The sequence below is a fragment of the Vanessa cardui genome, chromosome 30 (assembly GCF_905220365.1).
Source record: "Vanessa cardui chromosome 30, ilVanCard2.1, whole genome shotgun sequence".
NCBI lineage: Eukaryota > Metazoa > Arthropoda > Insecta > Lepidoptera > Nymphalidae > Vanessa > Vanessa cardui.
Window position 1 is genome coordinate 371,433 of NC_061152.1, and position 20,614 is coordinate 392,046.

The following is a 20,614-nucleotide window of genomic DNA, read 5'->3' on the forward strand; positions in this document are numbered from 1 at the left end:
TTATTGAAGTCGATTGACAAGAGTAACTACTGAGTTTCTTGCAGGTACAGCAGTAATAGCATAGTTTGTTAAATGACGATTTAAAAGTGAAGCTTACTCGAATAAAGTATATTTTGATTTTGATGCACGAAAAACTTCCGTGGTACCCTGGGTTTGAACCCGCAATCATCAGTTAAGACGTTCTGACGATTCGACCATTTCGGGTATCTATAATAGTAACTTAAATTTATAGAATAATAATGATTATGTACTCATATGTAATTATATAATATAATTAAAAATATTAGGTATTAAATTAGGTCGATTTTGACTTCCGACTAGTTTTTTGTAGGTAAGGTGGGTTAAGTATTGTCTTTTTTATCTTATAAGTTGGCGGACGAGTATGTTATGGGCGACCTGATGGTAAGTGGTCACCATCACCCATGGACAATGACGATGTAAGAAATATTAACTAATCCTTACATCGTCAATACGCCACCAACTTTGATAACTAAGTTGTTATGTCCCTTGTGCCTGTAGTTACACTAGCTCACAACAATACTGAGCAATGTTGTTTGGCAGTAGAATAATTGATGAGTGGGTGGTACCTACCCAGACGGGCTCACACTAAGCCCTGCCACCAAGTAATTGTACCACCAATTGTTCTATTCCAGTTAAAAAGGGTAAGTGATTAGTGAGCCAGTGTAACTACAGACACAGCTTTCAAAGATGGTGGCGCATTAGCGATACTAAATTATTTAATATAGCTTACAAAAGTTGTTTATCTAATAGAGTTTCGACTGTTTATTTATGTTTGCATTGAATATCGTTATTATAATCTGTAAAAAAAAATCATTAGCATTGGCGTAGCCGTTATTGAAAGAATACTGATTTATACAATTTTATAATATTTATTAGTTTTTATTTATATACTTAAAGATAAAAATATTTGATTTTATTACATTTATAGGATATTTTTTATACATGTATGTATAAAAAAGCTTTGCTCTATATAAATAAACAAATAAATTAAAAAATTGCATTTATTTCTACTACAAAAAAACTGTTATATAGCACTTATTTGCTTTATACATTAGCTATTTAAAAATTGAAACTACATTTTTCGAAAATATGAAAGTTTCAATCGAAGTACTAAGACCTTTGTACGAAATCAAAAGAAAAATTTTCAGCTGTAAAAATTGTAAATGGATTTCAAAACACTGCCTTAAAAATACAAATTAAATAGTATCGTCGTTTTTTTATTGAATACGTTCATTTCAAAATACAATTTTTGTCCCTTTTCTGGGTGCCTATTCAAGATTCAATGAAATCTTTTTATAGTTGCGTTCATTTTATGACAGCTACAATTTTGTCAAGTCCGATCTTTTTCTTTTGAAATGAAATAAAGTATATCATATAAATGTAGTACATATTATATTTGTACAATAACATAAATAAATATGCTATAAATTATTTACTTATAATATTATACTATTCATTGAAAATAATCGAGTTTTCCATACGCGCACAGATTACATACAACAAAAGCGAATAAATAAACTGTCTCCAGAGTATATATAAACTATATTATTTTAAAGTATATTTTTCAAAATAAATTAAATCATATGACTAAATCACAACCAAAAAGATTTTATTATTTAAATATTTATACTTATATGATAAATTTTTAATTAATATTATAAAAATATGGGTGTGGTCTTCAAAATTCACAATCGATTTGTTAAGTGTTAGCTTAGCTAGAGTAATGAAGACCAACAAAGGCAAGAAGTTGTACAGAGACGCTTGTGTACACCATTTACTCTATATACTTTTGCTCTGTATAAAATTACGTCAAAATAGTTGAAAAGTTTGTTTATGAGTTTTTGAATAAGATTTTATAATAAATAAGTTAATTCCTATATGAAAAATGTGTGATTTACTCGTGTGCCGAGTTTGTCTCGCTACAGATGACGTTAAATTGTACAATATATACAAGTATAATCTAATAGATGCTTATAAAAATATAATCGGAGATCAGGTTTGGATTGTTTTTATTTACTTAACATCGTTTTGTAATTATAAGATTGTTTTATTTTATTAATGTGTTAATTATTTATTATTTGATTATTACATTACTTGATTAAGGTAATATTTGTTGGTATTTAAAATAAGATAATTTTTTATGAAATAAGTACGTTACCGAACTAAATATTTGCGAATATATCCTCGTTTTTTCCTTTCCTTACTATAATAAATGTTTATACAAATATATGTACGGAGGTTTAATTATTACGTATATATTATTTTACGAAAATAAAATATTTATTTATATAAGTTACTTAAAAATCAGAATTAACGCTCTTTTATTGTTTATTATTATACTTTAAGCATTAAAAAGTACCTATAATCAATATTAATTCATGATGTCTGAAAAATAGTACTGGAAGGCTATAGATGCTTTAGTTTACTAGTTTAAGTTATGTGCGAGCTTATTTAGATATATTTTCTATTTATACCATATATATTTTCTCACAGCAATACATAGTGTTTTTATGTACTGTTTGGCCGTATAACAGTTCTCAAATACATTGGCACTGTTAGTCATCATTTTCTAAGGACTAAGGAGCTGTGATGGCCACTTAGACTATATTACTTAAAATAGAAATTATATTGTATAATAACCCAATATATAATATATAATACCTGTTGACTTCCAGGCAGGATATATTAATTTAAGTAATTGTATTTAACTAACTTGACTTTTTATTTTTTAAATGTTGAAAAAGTACTACTGAGTTTCTTGCTGGTTCTCGGTAGAATCTACTTTGTGAATCCTTCTCTGAATGGTAGCTTCACTTAATTGTAAAATGACGATTCAAAAGTGCTTGTAAAAGCCTACTTGAATAAAGTTTATTTTGATTTTGATTTTATTAAACGGTACAAAGTTAAAATTATTAATTTTTGCCAATATATATTTACGTTGCAGTTATTAAAAGCTGATGATGGTCTGCCGGAGTTCATATGCAGCTATTGCAGCTCACTGTTGCTCAAATACGTGGCATTCAAGGAGAAATGTTGCGACACTAGATCAATTCTTACGTATGCGTCTCAAAGACAGGTAAAAATAAGCTGGTAACATATATAATCTATTCCAATTGGAGCAGGAATGATGACAAAAATTAAATTTACATATTTTATATATACATATTTTTTTATGGTATAGTTTGTTGAACATGCATATGGGCCCTCTGATGGTTAGTGGTCACCATCACCCATAGACAATGAATGTATAAATATTCCTTATATCGTCAATGTGCCACCAAGTAAATATGTAGGGCTTTGTGCAAGCCGGTCTGGGTAGGTACCACCTACTCATCAGTTATTCTACCGCCAAATAACAGAACGCAGTATTGTTGTGTTCCGGTGTGAAGGGTGAGTGAGCCAGTGTAACTACAGGCACAAGGGACATAGCATATTAGTTCCCAAGGTTGGTGGCACATTGACGATGTAAGGAATAGTTAATGTATCTTACAGCGTCATTGTCTATGGGTGACGGTGACCACTTACTATCAGGTGGCCCATATGCTCGTCCGGCCACCTATACCATAAAAAAAAATAACAAATTTTTGTAATTTCAAACGTTCTTAAGGTAACCGAGAAAATCGCGCGTTTTTCGCGTTTTTTCAAATAATTTTAACTGTACGCATTTTTATTTATCTTACTTAAAATCTGTCGAAACTTAAACACTCCCAAGCCGAGATGGCCCAGTGAAGCCGGGATGGTCCAGTGAAGCCGAGATGGCCCAGTGGTTAGAACACGTGCATCTTAACCGATGATTTCGGGTTCAAACCCAGGCAAACGCTACTAAATATATAGACTTAATTTGTGTTTATAATTCATCTCGTGCTCGGCGGTGAAGGAAAACATCGTGAGGAAACCTGCATGTGTCTAATTTCATTGAAATTCTGCCACATGTTCATTCCACCAACCCGCATCGGAACAGCGTGGTGGAATATGTTCCAAACCCTCTCCTTATTGGAAGAGGAGGCCATGAGCCCAGCAGTGGGAAAATTTACAGGCTGTTACTTTACTTTACTTTTACACACTCCCATCCCCACCCACCAATATGTAAGAAAATATAAGACATGGTCAACACAATCCACCCCTCCTAAAACGTCGTAACTAATAAATAAATGGCCCCTAGATTACGCTATATTTTTATTGCAGTATGAGACCTATAAACACTTATATTTCCTTAAGTGTCATCAGCTCCAGAACTCAGATCTAGATTTAGTTCATAGATGAAGTCGCAATATATTTACAACAATATTACGTATATTCGTACATTTGAACACTTTGATAAAATCAGCGATAATCATTGTATGTGCACTAGGAGTAAGGATAAGCTTATAACGCCAAGTTTCCGACTCCGCAAAGTCAATAAATCTTTCTTGGGACAAGTTATCCGTTTCTATAATAAAATTCCGCAGACATTTTTAACTTTGCCGTTTCGTAAATTCAAATCGTTTGTAAAAAATACGTTGGTAGAAAAAACATGTTATTCGATACAAGATTTTATAGATGATAAAAAAACGTGGAGTTAATACCTGTTGACTTCCACGCAGGATATATTAATTTAAATCATTGTATTTAACTAAGATGACTTTGTTGTTTTTAAAGGTAAATAAGAGTAACTACTGAGTTTATTGCCGGTTCTCGGTAGAATCTACTTTCCGAACCGGTGGTAACTTCACTTAATTTTAAAATAACGATTCAAAAGCTGTAAAAGCCTACTTGAATAAAGTTTACTTTTTTCCATTTCCAGCTTACAACAAGTGACATACGTTCCATCAACCAACAGTATAAGCTACCCTACACAATATCAACAAACTATCCAACGATAAACATGGAGAATACAGAATATTCCGAGCACATTATAAAAGAGGAGAGCATTGTGATTGAATCTCCATTAATAATGGAGTATGAGACAGAGGTAAAGAAGAAGAAAGTAAAGAAGAAAAAAGAGAAAATCAATGCTGATGTAATTAAATATGAAGATGAGCAATACAATGATGTAGGTTTCGAGGGTCAAGATAGCGATGTTAATGATGATGCAGAGATGAAAGACATAGAGGTGATCATACTGAGTAAAGAGGAACAACTCCAGGAGATTGAGGAGAGGAAGACGTCGTCGAATTACGTGAATTCGTTTTACAAGTGCGACTTTTGCTATAAAGGTTTCATAATGGCCTCGACTTACAGGAATCACATGATCAAACATGATCCGGTGAGTTTTTTTAATTTATAATTTACAGCCAGCTACACGCGGGTGCAATGCTGATACTTAATATACTACAGAATTTGTTTATAGAAACTTTTAAAATTATAAGTGTTTCTTTACTTTATTGTCCATGTATTGTATACAAAAACCTTGTCGAATTATATATCTATTAAAAAACCGCATCAAAATCTGTTGCGTAGTTCTAAAGATCTAAGCATACATAGAGACGGACAGTTTCCCAGCGATTATGGGATATGAAAGTAGTTTAGTTATGGTTTCATTCAGTGGCGGATTTACCAATAGGCTAAGTAGGCTGGAGCCTAGGCAGATTTAGCCCAAATTTGTTATTACCTTATGTAGTGTATGCATTTATTCATCCATTCATTCATTCGTACAAGCATTCGTTCTGTCATTCGTTCAGTAGTCACACAGACAGTGACAGTCTCGTTTGCACCACGTGAATAATACGAGAGCCACTGGCGTGTTGGTAGTCTGTCCATTAAGTGCGTGTACGAGCCTGTGCGAAGCCCCATACAAGGACAGATTATACACCTTACATAAATTAAAAACAAAACTTATAATTATATGTATACACATTACGTCCGTAATCCGTATACTCGTCACTACATAGCGAGTTGGAAGAATAATCTAGTAACTGACAGAAATATCGCCTAGTTTATAATCATACTAATAACGGGAAAAGCCGATGTAATGAGGACGATAGAACACAAATCATAAATGTTGCAAAAATAAAGCAGGGGCGGCAAAAATTGAACAGCCTACTAGCCTACTAGTGGCAGATTTGTAAATCCACCACTGGTCTCATTTTGAAAAGCTCCAGTCGTAGATGTGCAGAGATATAAAGAGGATTCTTGATAGTAATGAACTAAATGGTTACGAGTAACGAATAATTATTATGAGAGAGATCTAGGCAAAAAACTTTAAATGATTCCAACTGAACTAAAGTATACTATTTGATATTAAAAATTTCATTTAAAAGGCGTACCGTCATTTTGGCGCCGAATGTAGATAATTGACTTAAAGTTAAAAAAATTATAGTAACAGCTGTAAATTTCCCACTGCAGGTATAAGGCCTCCTCTTCCAATAAGGAGAAGGTTTGGTTCATATTCCACCACGCTGTTCCAATGCGGGTTGGTGGAATGCACATGTGGCAGAATTTCGATGGAATTAGACACATGCAGGTTTCCTCACGATGTTTTCCTTCACCGAGCACGAGATGAATTATAATCACAAATTAAGCACACATATATAGCGGTGCTTGCCTGGGTTTGAGACCGCAATCATCGGTTAAGATGCATGCTTTCTAACCACTGTACTATCTCAGCTCTCTCAAATAATTAACTTGCATAATGTTGTCTTAAATTTTCGCGATTATTTCAATTAACTTGCAGTTTATCAATCAAAATCAAATCAAAATAAACTTTATTCAAGTACGGTTTTACAAGCACTTTTGAATCGTCATTTAACAATTAAATAAAGCTACCACCGGTTCGCAAAGTAGATTCTACCGAGAAGAACCGACAAGAAACTCAGTACTCATTATCAACATTTAATAAATGGATTTCATTCCATTGTAAAAATACAATGGAATGAAATCAAAATGAAACCTAATTTCATAGAAATTCCAAATGTGTACAAAATCCAAACCTTCCTCAAAGGGAGGAGGTCTTAGCCCAGCAGTGGGAAGGTTACAGGCGTTTGTTGGGCTATAAGCGTGTTGGGTCGTAGGAGCGCGGTGCGTTCTCGTGCGAGGTGTGCCGATCGCGCTGGGCGGACGCGCGTTCCCTGCGCGCTCACGTGCTCAACACACACGAGAAGAAATACGTTTGCAAGCTCTGCGAATACGTCTCCAGGAATATGTGAGCTTGTTTTATATTTCATCAGAAGAACGTGGTTTTTGTGACTTTTTATGAGAAATAAAATCAATTCAAGATTACTACGAGTTTCCACATCAAGTGCAATGCGGGGGAGGATTTGTGGGTTTCACTGATTATAGGATTGCTAGGCTGCTGTGATTTTTGATGCATTTATCTACCTAAATTAAAGTGAGAGTTAAGGGCCGACCATTTATTACGTGGTTTTTTTATGCTATAGGTTGGCGGGCGAGCATATAGGCCAACTCGTGGTAAGAGGTCACCCATAGACAATGGCGCTGTAAGAAAAATTAACCATGCCTTGTATCGCCAATATGCCACCATTTTGCATTGCATTATAGTATATACCTCCTCTCCCTTAAAACAGGGTTTGGAACATATTCCACCACGCTGATTCAGATTTTTTTTTATGGTATAGGTTGTTGGTCGAGAATATGGGCCACCTGATGGTAAGTGGTCGCCATCACCCATAGACAATGACGCTGTAAGAAATATTAACTATTCCTTACATCGTCAATGCGCCACCAACCTTGGGAATTAAGATGTTATCACTCTTCAAATCTGAACTCAATAATATCAAGTACGGTGGTTTGGCGGTAGATTATCTGATGAGTGGTTGGTACATATCCAGATGGGCTTGCACAAAGCCCTACCACCAAGTAATGTGATCCATATATAGCATATGGCGAACTGATAGTGAGTGATCACCACCGCCCATAAACAATGGCGCTGCAAGAAACATTAACCTCTTACGGCCTTTTATCGTCAATGCGCCACCAACCTTGGGAACTAAGATGCTATGTCCCTCGTGCCTGTAGTTACACTGGCTCACTCACCCTTCAAATCGGAACACAACAATACCAAGTACCGTTGTTTGGTGGTAGAATGTCTGGTATCTAGACAGAAGGGCTTGCACAAAGCTCTCTATGTTATGTTAATATTTGTATCATCAACATATCTGACTAAGCACTCTTAAGATTTTTATTTTATTTCAGCCACAGGGCAAAGGAACATTTGAAATGGCATAAAGGATTTATGTTCGAGTGTAAAATCTGTGGAGCTCTATTCGCGTAAGTCCATAATTTTTTTGCTCACTTACTTATGGCAACATTGTCACGCAAGGAAGCCTTACGCACTCTCGACCGTCTCCACTAGTTTTTATCACCACCACCAGTACACCAGTTTCCATGGTTACGCCACTCCGAGGTCCCGGCTTCGTCCGGCCGAGTCGATGTAGATTATCATTAGTTTTCTACGTCGTCTCGGGTCTGGGTGTTTGTGCCGTCGTTACTTCTGATCTTCCACAACACAAGTGCGTTAGCTACTCACATTGGGATCATAATGTAATAAATAATAATAATAAATAAATATGAGACAACATCACATACATTGCTCTGATCCCAATGTAAGTAGCTAAAGCACTTGCGTTATGGAAAATCAGAAGTAACGACGGTACCACAAACACCCAGACACAAGACAACATACAAAACTAATGATAGTCTACATCGACTCGGCCGGGAATCGAACCCAGGGCCTCGGAGTGGAGTACCCATGAAAACCGGTGTACACACCATTCGACCACGGAGGTCAAAAATGTATGTGATGTTGTCCAAAATTTATGACAAATTACACTGACGATCCCAGATCTCAATGTAAAAGAAATTCAGTTAGTGAGTCAAAGCTGTTCGTAAGATTCCCGACCGTCCACAGCAAATCCACGAGTCACCTAACCCACATACGTCTCCAGCATCCTTCGAGCCACGCGTGCGAGCTCTGCGGCGAGTCGTTCATTGGTGAATTTGGATTGAGAATGCACAAGAAGAAAGTCCATGTAAGTATCAATACTAATATTGGGTTCAAGTATTACGTTACGTCATTTGGTGGGGGGGGGGTGTCTCGTAAAAACGTTACGATGCGTTACAGGGGTGGGAGGGAGTCTTTCTTATAACGCGGTACGTAAAATTAACAAATAAGGAAATAGGGAATCAAAATGTCCCAGGCCAGGTTAGAACGCGTGCATCTTAAGCGATTATTGCGAAGATGAATTTTTATGTTCTTAATTTGTGTTTATAATCCATCTCGAGCGTGGTGGTGAAGGAAAATATCGTGAGGAAACCTCATGAAGGTCTGATTTCGATGAAATTCTGACAGATGTGTATAAATCAAACCGCATTAGAGCAGCTTGGTAGATTATGCTCCAAATCTTGTCCTCAAAGGCAGAGGAGGTCTTACCCCAGCAGTGAGAAACATAGGGTAGGGGTTGTTAGGCTTCAGGATGAAGACTTCAGGCTCAAATCTTCTTAATCAGTTAAACTCAGGACCTCAAAATCTGAAGCTTCATAAGCCCATAACTAGAAAATCGATAAAATTAAAAGACCTGACGACAAAATCCTTAAACGGAGCTGAACCGCGGACCAAATTACACTTCACGTTGATACAATAAGGGTGCATGTGCACATTTTAGATTGACGAAAAATCCAATTTTTTTTCCAACTAGGAAAGTTGAAATCCTCGGCTTTTCTCTACTATAATGTGCACGTATTATACTTGCAAACTTTCCTCTTAAATCGCTCTATTTATTGTCGAAAACCGCATCAAAATGCGTCGCATAGTTTAAAAGATCCAAGCGTACAGATCGGGAAGAGACTTTGTTCTATACATATGTAGGGATATATGACGCCAGTTTTGCCTATTTGTCAGGCTGCCTTCCTTATTCAAGACTAACTTCTATCTAATATTTTATTAGCAGAACGCCGAAAGCTTAACTTCTCAATGCGAGAACTGCAGTACAAAGTTTCATTCCGTCAAAGCGATGAAGAGACACCTGAAACTTTCGAAGGATGAAATTTGCGACGCGAACATCAGGTGAGTGATGAAAATATGTAAATGGCAACTTTTGGTTTATTTGCCACTACTGGGGTAAAGTCCAGTTTGAAAAGAAGATTGCCACGATGCACCAATGTGTGGAACGTACACCAAATTTGTATCCGGTATATGCAGGTTTCCTCACGAGAATCAAATCAAAATACTCTTTATTGTACACCAGTAAAAAAGTCACATATACACGGTTAGGAAAGATGTACAAGAGGCCTTATAGCTAACACAGCGATCTCTTCCAGGCAACCTTAAGGTAGAGGAAACAGATATAGAAAGAGGTAGGGGTGTACAGAGCAGATATAAACATAATAAATAAATACAGTGTAATATTAATATATTTAAATAAAAATAATGTACAGTACCTGATATCTAAAATGCGTACATATATGTATCTATCTAATCAAATTAAAGTTATAATATACAAAAATTAAATTGATGTCTCGCAAAAAACAAATATATATAAATTAAGTACAACAATTAAAGTGTAAGATAGTATTGTCTCAAGGAATTTTTAAATGAAGCACTTTGATCTTCTATACAAAAATAGTTCACAGTATATCCACAAGAAAACATTAGGCAAATGATATGTATTATAGTTTTGTAATATGTATATATGTTCCAAACCTTCTCCTCTAAGGGAGAGGAGGCCTTTAGCCCAGCAGTGGGAATTTACAGGCTGCTGTTGTTGTTGTATAGTTTTGTGTAGTTTATGTTCATTTCGATGCATATTTAAATGGACGCTGGTTGCAAAAATCTGTGTCTAAATTTTAAAGAGGTTGTAAATCATTACCAATCCTTAATTCTGAACTCAAGTAACTTCCTCAAGAGGTCTGGTAGTTACTCTATAGTTGGTAAATAATTTCATTAATTTCAACCAAAAAAAAAGCAAATTCGAAAAGATTAAGACATTCCATTCTCAATCTAGTAAGTGTAGATAGTTATTCAAGATGTTTGTATTATAAAGATATCATGGCACATATATCAGACTCAATGACTTGTCATTAATGAAGACATTAAATAATAGTGTTCCAAAGTGAGACCCCCTGTGGAACGCCTGACATGACAGAGAAATGTGTCTAGATAGAAACCCGTAATCTAAAATGAAATCAGACTATAACGATGTAACGTTTGATTGATATAAATATAAAATATGATCTATCGAACGCCGTTCTGTAATCCGTATAAATAATTTGGGATGATATTATAATGTTTCGAGTCACTAAATGTGTGAAACGACGTAAAACCTACTTCAAATAAACTCACTTATGACTTTTTCGAATTTCATATTCAAGGCCATGTCAGTATTGTGGTGATGGCTTCGAAACTGAGGACGCGTTGAAACAACACTTGAAGGACAATCATGAAGATGAGAGCCTTTACTGTGAAGAGGTGAGTTTGGATTAGAGGTGATGGATGGAATGACGTCATTACAATGATGCCGATTAAGGGCTGAATTAGGAGATTAGTTTATGTATTGGGTTTAGTTGAAGTTTAATTCATGCTTGCTTCTTGCTCCTACCGCCAAATAATAGTAATCAATATTGTTGTGTTCCGGTCTGAAGGATGAGTGAGCCAGTGTAACTACAGGCACAAGTGACATAACACCTTAGTTCCCAAGGTGGCGAATTGGAGATGTAAGTAAATGTTAATATTTCTTACTGCGCTAGTGTCTATGGTGGTCCATTTGCTCGTCCGTCAACATATAACATAAAATATATCAATGCAAATTTCATCACTGTTGGTTTTACTTGTGAAAACGTTTCAGACAATTACAGTTACTTTCGCTTATCGTATGCCAATACGATAAACAGTATGACGCTCCCTTATGACGTCGTACCTCTCTTACCTTGTGTGTTTGTCCCGCGCAGTGCGCGCGCAGCTTCACGAGCGCGCGATCGCTGTGCGTGCACCGCGAGCGCGTGCACCTCGGCGTCAAGCGCGCCGTGCGCCGCCGCGTGCCGCGCCGCGCGCACGACAGCGCCGTCTGCGAGGTCTGCGGCCTCACCTGCATCGTGAGTAGCGACACACACACACACACACACACACACACACACACACACACAGCCGTCACTAGGGAGCACCTCGGCGTCAAGCGCGCCGTGCGCCGCCGCGTGCCGCGCCGCGCGCACGACAGCGCCGTCTGCGAGGTCTGCGGCCTCACCTGCATCGTGAGTAGCGACACACACACACACACACACACACACACACACACACACACAGCCGTCACTAGGGAGCACCTCGGCGTCAAGCGCGCCGTGCGCCGCCGCGTGCCGCGCCGCGCGCACGACAGCGCTGTCTGCGAGGTCTGCGGCCGCACCTGCATCGTGAGTAGCGACACACACACACACACACACACACACACACACACACACACACAGCCGTCACTAGGGAGCACCTCGGCGTCAAGCGCGCCGTGCGCCGCCGCGTGCCGCGCCGCGCGCACGACAGCGCTGTCTGCGAGGTCTGCGGCCGCACCTGCATCGTGAGTAGCGACACACACACACACACACACACACACACACACACACACACACACACACACACACACACACACACACACACACACACATAGCCGTCACTAGGGAGCACCTCGGCGTCAAGCGCGCCGTGCGCCGCCGCGTGCCGCGCCGCGCGCACGACAGCGCCGTCTGCGAGGTCTGCGGCCTCACCTGCATCGTGAGTAGCGACACACACACACACACACACACACACACACACACACACACACACACACACACACACACACACACACACACACACATAGCCGTCACTAGGGAGCACCTCGGCGTCAAGCGCGCCGTGCGCCGCCGCGTGCCGCGCCGCGCGCACGACAGCGCCGTCTGCGAGGTCTGCGGCCTCACCTGCATCGTGAGTAGCGACACACACACACACACACACACACACACACACACACACACACACACACACACATAGCCGTCACTAGGGAGCACCTCGGCGTCAAGCGCGTCGTGCGCCGCCGCGTGCCGCGCCGCGCGCACGACAGCGCCGTCTGCGAGGTCTGCGGCCTCACCTGCATCGTGAGTAGCGACACACACACACACACACACACACACACACACACACACACACACACACACACACACACACATAGCCTTCACTAGGGAGCACCTCGGCGTCAAGCGCGCCGTGCGCCGCCGCGTGCCGCGCCGCGCGCACGACAGCGCCGTCTGCGAGGTCTGCGGCCTCACCTGCATCGTGAGTAGCGACACACACACACACACACACACACACACACACACACACACACACACACACACACACACACACACACACACACACACACACACACATAGCCGTCACTAGGGAGCACCTCGGCGTCAAGCGCGCCGTGCGCCGCCGCGTGCCGCGCCGCGCGCACGACAGCGCCGTCTGCGAGGTCTGCGGCCTCACCTGCATCGTGAGTAGCGACACACACACACACACACACACACACACACACACACACACACACACACACACACACACACACACATAGCCTTCACTAGGGAGCACCTCGGCGTCAAGCGCGCCGTGCGCCGCCGCGTGCCGCGCCGCGCGCACGACAGCGCCGTCTGCGAGGTCTGCGGCCTCACCTGCATCGTGAGTAGCGACACACACACACACACACACACACACACACACACACACACACACACACACACACACACACATAGCCTTCACTAGGGAGCACCTCGGCGTCAAGCGCGCCGTGCGCCGCCGCGTGCCGCGCCGCGCGCACGACAGCGCCGTCTGCGAGGTCTGCGGCCTCACCTGCATCGTGAGTAGCGACACACACACACACACACACACACACACACACACACACACACACACACACACACATAGCCTTCACTAGGGAGCACCTCGGCGTCAAGCGCGCCGTGCGCCGCCGCGTGCCGCGCCGCGCGCACGACAGCGCCGTCTGCGAGGTCTGCGGCCTCACCTGCATCGTGAGTAGCGACACACACACACACACACACACACACACACACACACACACACACACACACACACACACACATAGCCGTCACTAGGGAGCACCTCGGCGTCAAGCGCGCCGTGCGCCGCCGCGTGCCGCGCCGCGCGCACGACAGCGCCGTCTGCGAGGTCTGCGGCCTCACCTGCATCGTGAGTAGCGACACACACACACACACACACACACACACACACACACACACACACACACATAGCCGTCACTAGGGAGCACCTCGGCGTCAAGCGCGCCGTGCGCCGCCGCGTGCCGCGCCGCGCGCACGACAGCGCCGTCTGCGAGGTCTGCGGCCTCACCTGCATCGTGAGTAGCGACACACACACACACACACACACACACACACACACACACACACACACACACACACACACATAGCCGTCACTAGGGAGCACCTCGGCGTCAAGCGCGCCGTGCGCCGCCGCGTGCCGCGCCGCGCGCACGACAGCGCCGTCTGCGAGGTCTGCGGCCTCACCTGCATCGTGAGTAGCGACACACACACACACACACACACACACACACACACACACACACACATAGCCGTCACTAGGGAGCACCTCGGCGTCAAGCGCGCCGTGCGCCGCCGCGTGCCGCGCCGCGCGCACGACAGCGCCGTCTGCGAGGTCTGCGGCCTCACCTGCATCGTGAGTAGCGACACAAAACACACACACACACACATAGCCGTCACTAGAGAGCACCTGCGAGGTCTGCGGCCTCACCTGCATCGTGAGTAGCGACACACACACACACACACACACACACACACACACACACACACACACACACACACACACACACACATAGCCTTCACTAGGGAGCACCTCGGCGTCAAGCGCGCCGTGCGCCGCCGCGTGCCGCGCCGCGCGCACGACAGCGCCGTCTGCGAGGTCTGCGGCCTCACCTGCATCGTGAGTAGCGACACAAAACACACACACACACACATAGCCGTCACTAGAGAGCACCTGCGAGGTCTGCGGCCTCACCTGCATCGTGAGTAGCGACTCACACACACACAGCCCCCACACATAGACATTACTAGAGAGCAGAGATGGCCCAATAGTTCGAACCCAAGCAAGCACCACTTGTTCATGTGCTTAATATGTGTCTGTAATTCATCTAGAGCGTTATTCTGAAGGAAAGCATCATGAGAAAACCTGAATGTGAGTAATTTAGACTTATTCATACATATGGTAGAATCAGTCTAATATGATCCGAAACTTCTCCTCAAAAAGAGAGCCTTTGCCCAGCAGTGGGAAATTTACAGGCTGTTGATGTTAATGAACTAGACGACCGTTGAAATTAAATAACTTTAATGTTCCCTTAAATATTGCTCCGACACTATTTCATAATAGTACTTGTCTGGGAAATAGTTGAAAGAAGTATCTCTAAAGTCGATTCTCTCCTGGACAATTATATGTAAAAGGATATTATTATAATGTTGTCTTAAATTTTCGCGATTATTACACATTTAAATAAAACTAGTTATAATGGATTTTTATCGCGTTTATTAATTATTTTGGACATCCCGACGTTTCGAGCACTTTACAGCGTTCGTGGTCACGGGTAGTCTACCCGTTTATAATTAGTTACATTTGGTAGGTCATTTATATATATCAAAAATATAAGCGGTCCTAATATGCTGCCTTGAGGGACACCCACTTCATTTGACGCCAATGGGACTACCGTTTCTTCTACAGTTCGCCATGAAAGACCAGGATGACTAGGGCGTAATTGACTTTCACCAAATAAACCAGATACCTAGGCATCGAAGATTTATAGCTACTAACGTCAAAGTAGACCAAATCACTATATATATCGTAGAATTAAATATAAAATAATGTATATTTAGGACATTTTTTTACTATTTTAAATAAGAAAGCAGACTAAAAAATGGTCCAATTTAGATATGTCCATTAGAAAATAATATTGTTATAGTAACATATTGTATTGCTTTGGTGGTAGGGCTTTGTGCAAACCCGTCTGGGTAGGTACCACCCACACATCAGCTATTCCACCACCAAAAAGTACTCCAGTATTGTTGTGTGTTCCAGCTTAAAGGGTGAGTGATCCAGTGTAACTACAGGCACAAGGGACATAACATATTAGTTCCCAAGGTTGGTGGCGCATTGGCGATTTTAGGAATGTTTAATGTTTCTTACAGCGCCATTATGGGTGGTGACACTTACCACCAGGTAGCCCATATGCTCGTCCGTCAACCTATAGCAAAATAAAAACTTACCCAGACCACCAGCTTTATCATCCCTCAAGTGGATTCGGGTATAACAGTCATTAGGAACTCACCCTGTAGTGTCTGTTGAGAGCCGCTTTGGCCTTTACAGCGTTCGTGGTCACGGGTAGACTACCCGTGACCACGAACGCTGTAAAGTGCTCAAAACGTCGGGATGTCCAAATTAATTAATATACGCGATTAAAACTAGTTTTATTTAAGGGATATTATTACTTTTGTTTTGTCACCAGTCCAAGGCCACGCTGATGTACCACCAGCGAACCCACACAGGCGAAAAGCCGTACCACTGCACACAGTGTCCGAAAAAGTTCAGCATAATGCAACTGCTGCAGGTGAGTGGACCACGGAGATGCTAGGTGTCGTTAATGTCATTTGAAAACAAGATCAAATTTAATAAATTTCGGATACTTCTAAGAGGAGGAGTCGAGGAGTTGAGATGACCCAGTGGTTAGAAACCGTGCATCTTAACCGATGATAGCGGGTTCAAAACCCAGGCAAGCACCGCTGATTCATGTGCTTAATTTGTCTTTATAATTCATCTCGTGCTCAGCGGTGAAGGAAAACATCGTGAGGAAACCTGCATGTGACAAATTTCATAGAAATTCTGTCAGATGTGCATTCCACCAATCCGCATTGGAACAGCGTGGTGGAATATGTTCTTCTCCTCAAAGGGAGAGGAGGCCTTTAGCCCAGCAGTGGGAATTTACAGACTGTTGTTGATGGATACTTCTTTAATATAGTTTAATGTATTATTCTGTAACAGATACACATACGAACACACACAGGGGAGAGGCCGTTCAAGTGTCAGAACTGCCCAAAGGCTTTCAAGCACAAAGCGGCTCTCAACAGACACAACAGGGTGAGTTTGTTATAACTTTTTCCAGTTATAACCGAATCCACTTTATGGATGATAAAGCTGGTGGTCTGGGTAAGTTTTTATTATGCTATAGGTTGGCGGACGAGCATATAAGCTACCTGATGGTAAGTGGTCACCACCGTCCATAATACTGCTGTTAGAAACATTAAACATTCCTAACATCGTCAATACGCCACCAACCTTGGGAACTAATATGTTATGTCCCTTGTGCCTGTAGTTACACTGGATCACTCACCCTTTAAAACGGAAATCACAACAATACTGGAGTACTTTTTGGTGGTGGAATAGCTGATGTGTGGGTGGTACCTACCCAGACGGGCTTGCACAAAGCCCTACCACCAAAGCAATACAATATGTTACTATAACAATATTATTTGCTAATAGACATATCTATAGTGGACCATTTGTCAGTCTGCCTACCTATTTAAAATAATAAAAAAATGTCCTTAATATATATCTTCGATGCCTAGATATCTGGTTTATTTGGTTAAAGTCAATTACGCCTTGGTCATCCTGGTCTTTCATGGCGAACTGTAGAGGAAATTGTAGTCCCATTGGGGTCAAATGAAGTGGGTGTCCCTCAAGGCAGCATATTAGGACCGCTGTTATTTTTGATATATATAAATGACCTACTAAATGTAACTAATTATAAAAGATCAATTGTTACATATAACTTGCAAAAACGGAAAGAAGTAACACATATATAAATATTAAATGTAATAATATAGACTATATTAGAGACCTCACGTATTAACCATTTCCAGCTCTATATATATAGTAATATTGTAATGTGAAAGTAACTATATCTGTCGCTCTTTCACGACTAAACCGCTGAACCGAATTTGATGAAATTTTGTATGAAGTTAACTGGAACTCCAAGAACGGACTACCGACAAGACAGGCCGACTACTATCCTTCTACTATTATATATTAATATATAATTAAAATTCCGCAGACATTCTTAACTTTGCCGTTTAGTAAATTAAAATCGTTTGTAAAAATACATTGGTAGAAAAAGCATATTATTCGATACAAGATTTTATAGATGATAAAAAAGCGTGGAGTTAATATTTGTTGACTTCCAAGCAGGATATATTAATTGAAATAATTGTATTAACTAACATGACTTTGTATTTTTTAAATGTTAAAAAAGAGTAACTACTGAGTCTCTTGCCGGGTCTTCTCGGTAGAATCTACTTTCGGAACCGGTGGTAGCTTCACTTAATTGTTAAATGACGATTCAAAAGTGCTTATAAAAGCCTACTTGAATAAAGTTTAAACCAAAACGCGAGAAAAGTGGCGGGTGATTACTAGTATCTAATCTATGTATATTAATTTCAGGTCCACACGGGGGTGAAGCCCTACAGCTGTCCCCATTGCAATAAATCCTTCACGCAATCAAATTCGATGAAGTATCACATCAACACTGTACACCTTAAGCTACCGGCGCCGTACAGGAACAGGCGAAATAAGCTTGATGTTACGACAGATTATAAATGATAATAAAACTATATACTAAATAGAAATGTTTGTTTTAATATACCTACTGTTATATATTAACGATTTCTAAGACATTTTCTGACTCGAGATGGCCCAGTGGCTAGAAGGCAAGCACCGCTGATTCATGTGCTTAATTTGTCTTTATAATTCGTCTCGTGCTCAGCGGTGAAGAAAACATCGTGAGGAAACCTGCATGTGACAAATTTCATAGAAATTCTGCGACATGTGCATTCCACCAACCCGCATTGGAACAGCGTGGTGGAATATGTTCCAAAACCTTCTCCTCAAAGGGAGAGGAGGCCTTTAGCCCAGCAGTGGGAATTTACAGGCTGTTGTCTGTAAAGACATTTTCAAAAAAGAGCGTACTCCTTCCTTAAAGGCCGGCCACGCACCTGCAAGCCCCCTGGTGCTGCAGATGTCCATGGGCGGTGGTAGTCACTCTCCATCAGGTGAGCCTCCTGCTCGTTTGCCCCTTATAACATAAAAAAATACTATATATCATTTCTGTAGGAACCTCCGGTCCCTCAATGATGACTATTATAGACACTGGCTCACTACCACACCTGGAGCGCTGGCGCACGCCTTTTTTTACGGTATAGGTTGGTGGACGAGCAGATGGGCCACCTGATGGTAAGTGGTCACCATCACCCATAGACAATGACGCTGTAAGAAATATTAACTATTCCTTACATCGTCAATGTGCCATCAACCTTGGGAACTAAGATGTTATGTCGCTTGTGCCTGCAGTTACATTGTCTCACTCACCCTTTAAACCGGAACACAACAATACTGAGTACTGTTATTTGGCGGTAGAATAACTGATGAGTGGGTGGTACCTACCCAGACGGGCTCGCACAAAGCCCTACCACCAAGTAAAAGCCTCGTAGCTTGTTCGCAACACGACTCCCCGACAGTCTAGCTACCCCCTCCAGTGTGGTACGTAAGACAGTGTAGTATATCTACTGTATAAATACAAACACTACAATATAATAATAATAATAAACATTTATTGAGCAAATTACACTACTGTGTGAACACAACAAAAAAAAACGAAACATAACAAAGTATCTTATCCTAAAATACATCAAACAAGAAAAATAATAATAATAACTAAAAATACAAGTACAACAGAACAAGTTTTGAGAGTAAAAAATAATAATTAAAATAATATTAAACAATAAATAGTGTATGTGTAGTCTCAATCACGAGAGGAGAAAAGTCAAATAGACAACATCTGACAGCGAATCGACGCGATCTCATTGGTCGAGAGCTTGTTTAGTCTGTGGTATTCACTGTGGGTTGGCGGAAAATGGCGATTTGAATGACAAATTTGGTATCGGAAATTTTGAAAGTACAATTAAAGTGTATATAAGTAGTCAAGTATAATAATATATAAAGTAACAGTCTGTAAATTTCCCACTGCTGGGCTAAGGCCTCCTCTCCCATTAAGGAGAGGGTTTGGGACATATTCCACCACGCTGTTCCAATGCATGTTGGTGGAATGCACATGTGGCAGAATTTCAATGAAATTTTATACGAATTAATCCTCACGATGTTTTCCTTCATCGCCGAGCACGAGATGAATTATAAACATAAATTAAGCACATATATAGCGGTGCTTGTCTGGGTTTGCACCCGCAATCATCGGTTAAGATGCACGCGTATAAACCACTGGGCAATCTCGACATTAATGGTGTATAAATAAATTAATAAATGATTATAAGGTTAGTAAGGCACAGTATAGCTAAGTTATTAGCGAATCGCATGAAATGCGTGAAGCTAAGATTTGTTTTTGTTATTTCCTTTCTCCATTGGAATAGCCTTTACTTAATAATATTATACTTTCGGTAGTCAAAAATAAATGATGGTGTTTGAAAAAAATTAAAATATGTATATATATATAGAACTGTACTTAAATTTTGATTTAGAGTCATAAATGCGCATTATTATTTAATTACATAATTCATT

General features: G+C 40.8%; 1 protein-coding gene across 1 annotated transcript; it reads left to right on the forward strand.

Annotated features, from left to right (window-relative positions):
• The first annotated feature begins 1,614 nt into the window (after positions 1 to 1,614).
• Positions 1,615 to 18,660, forward strand: LOC124542259 (oocyte zinc finger protein XlCOF6-like). The gene is made up of 12 exons (XM_047120217.1): positions 1,615 to 2,017; positions 2,966 to 3,097; positions 4,805 to 5,266; positions 7,011 to 7,141; positions 8,152 to 8,226; positions 8,867 to 8,987; positions 9,906 to 10,021; positions 11,326 to 11,422; positions 11,902 to 12,045; positions 16,500 to 16,601; positions 17,033 to 17,128; positions 18,488 to 18,660. Exons 1-12 carry the CDS (start codon positions 1,907 to 1,909, stop codon positions 18,644 to 18,646), a joined length of 1,746 nt encoding a protein of 581 aa, XP_046976173.1. The 5' UTR covers positions 1,615 to 1,906; the 3' UTR covers positions 18,647 to 18,660.
• The last annotated feature ends 1,954 nt before the right edge of the window (positions 18,661 to 20,614 follow it).

Excerpts from the sequence above, each read along its gene's own strand:
- LOC124542259 (XM_047120217.1), top strand. The coding sequence starts at position 1,907 with ATGTGTGATTTACTCGTGTGCCGAGTTTGTCTCGCTACAGATGACGTT. Across the intron at positions 8,227-8,866 it reads ATCTGTGGAGCTCTATTCGC|CAAATCCACGAGTCACCTAA; the intron begins GTAAGTCCATAA and ends GACCGTCCACAG. Across the intron at positions 17,129-18,487 it reads CTCTCAACAGACACAACAGG|GTCCACACGGGGGTGAAGCC; the intron begins GTGAGTTTGTTA and ends TATTAATTTCAG.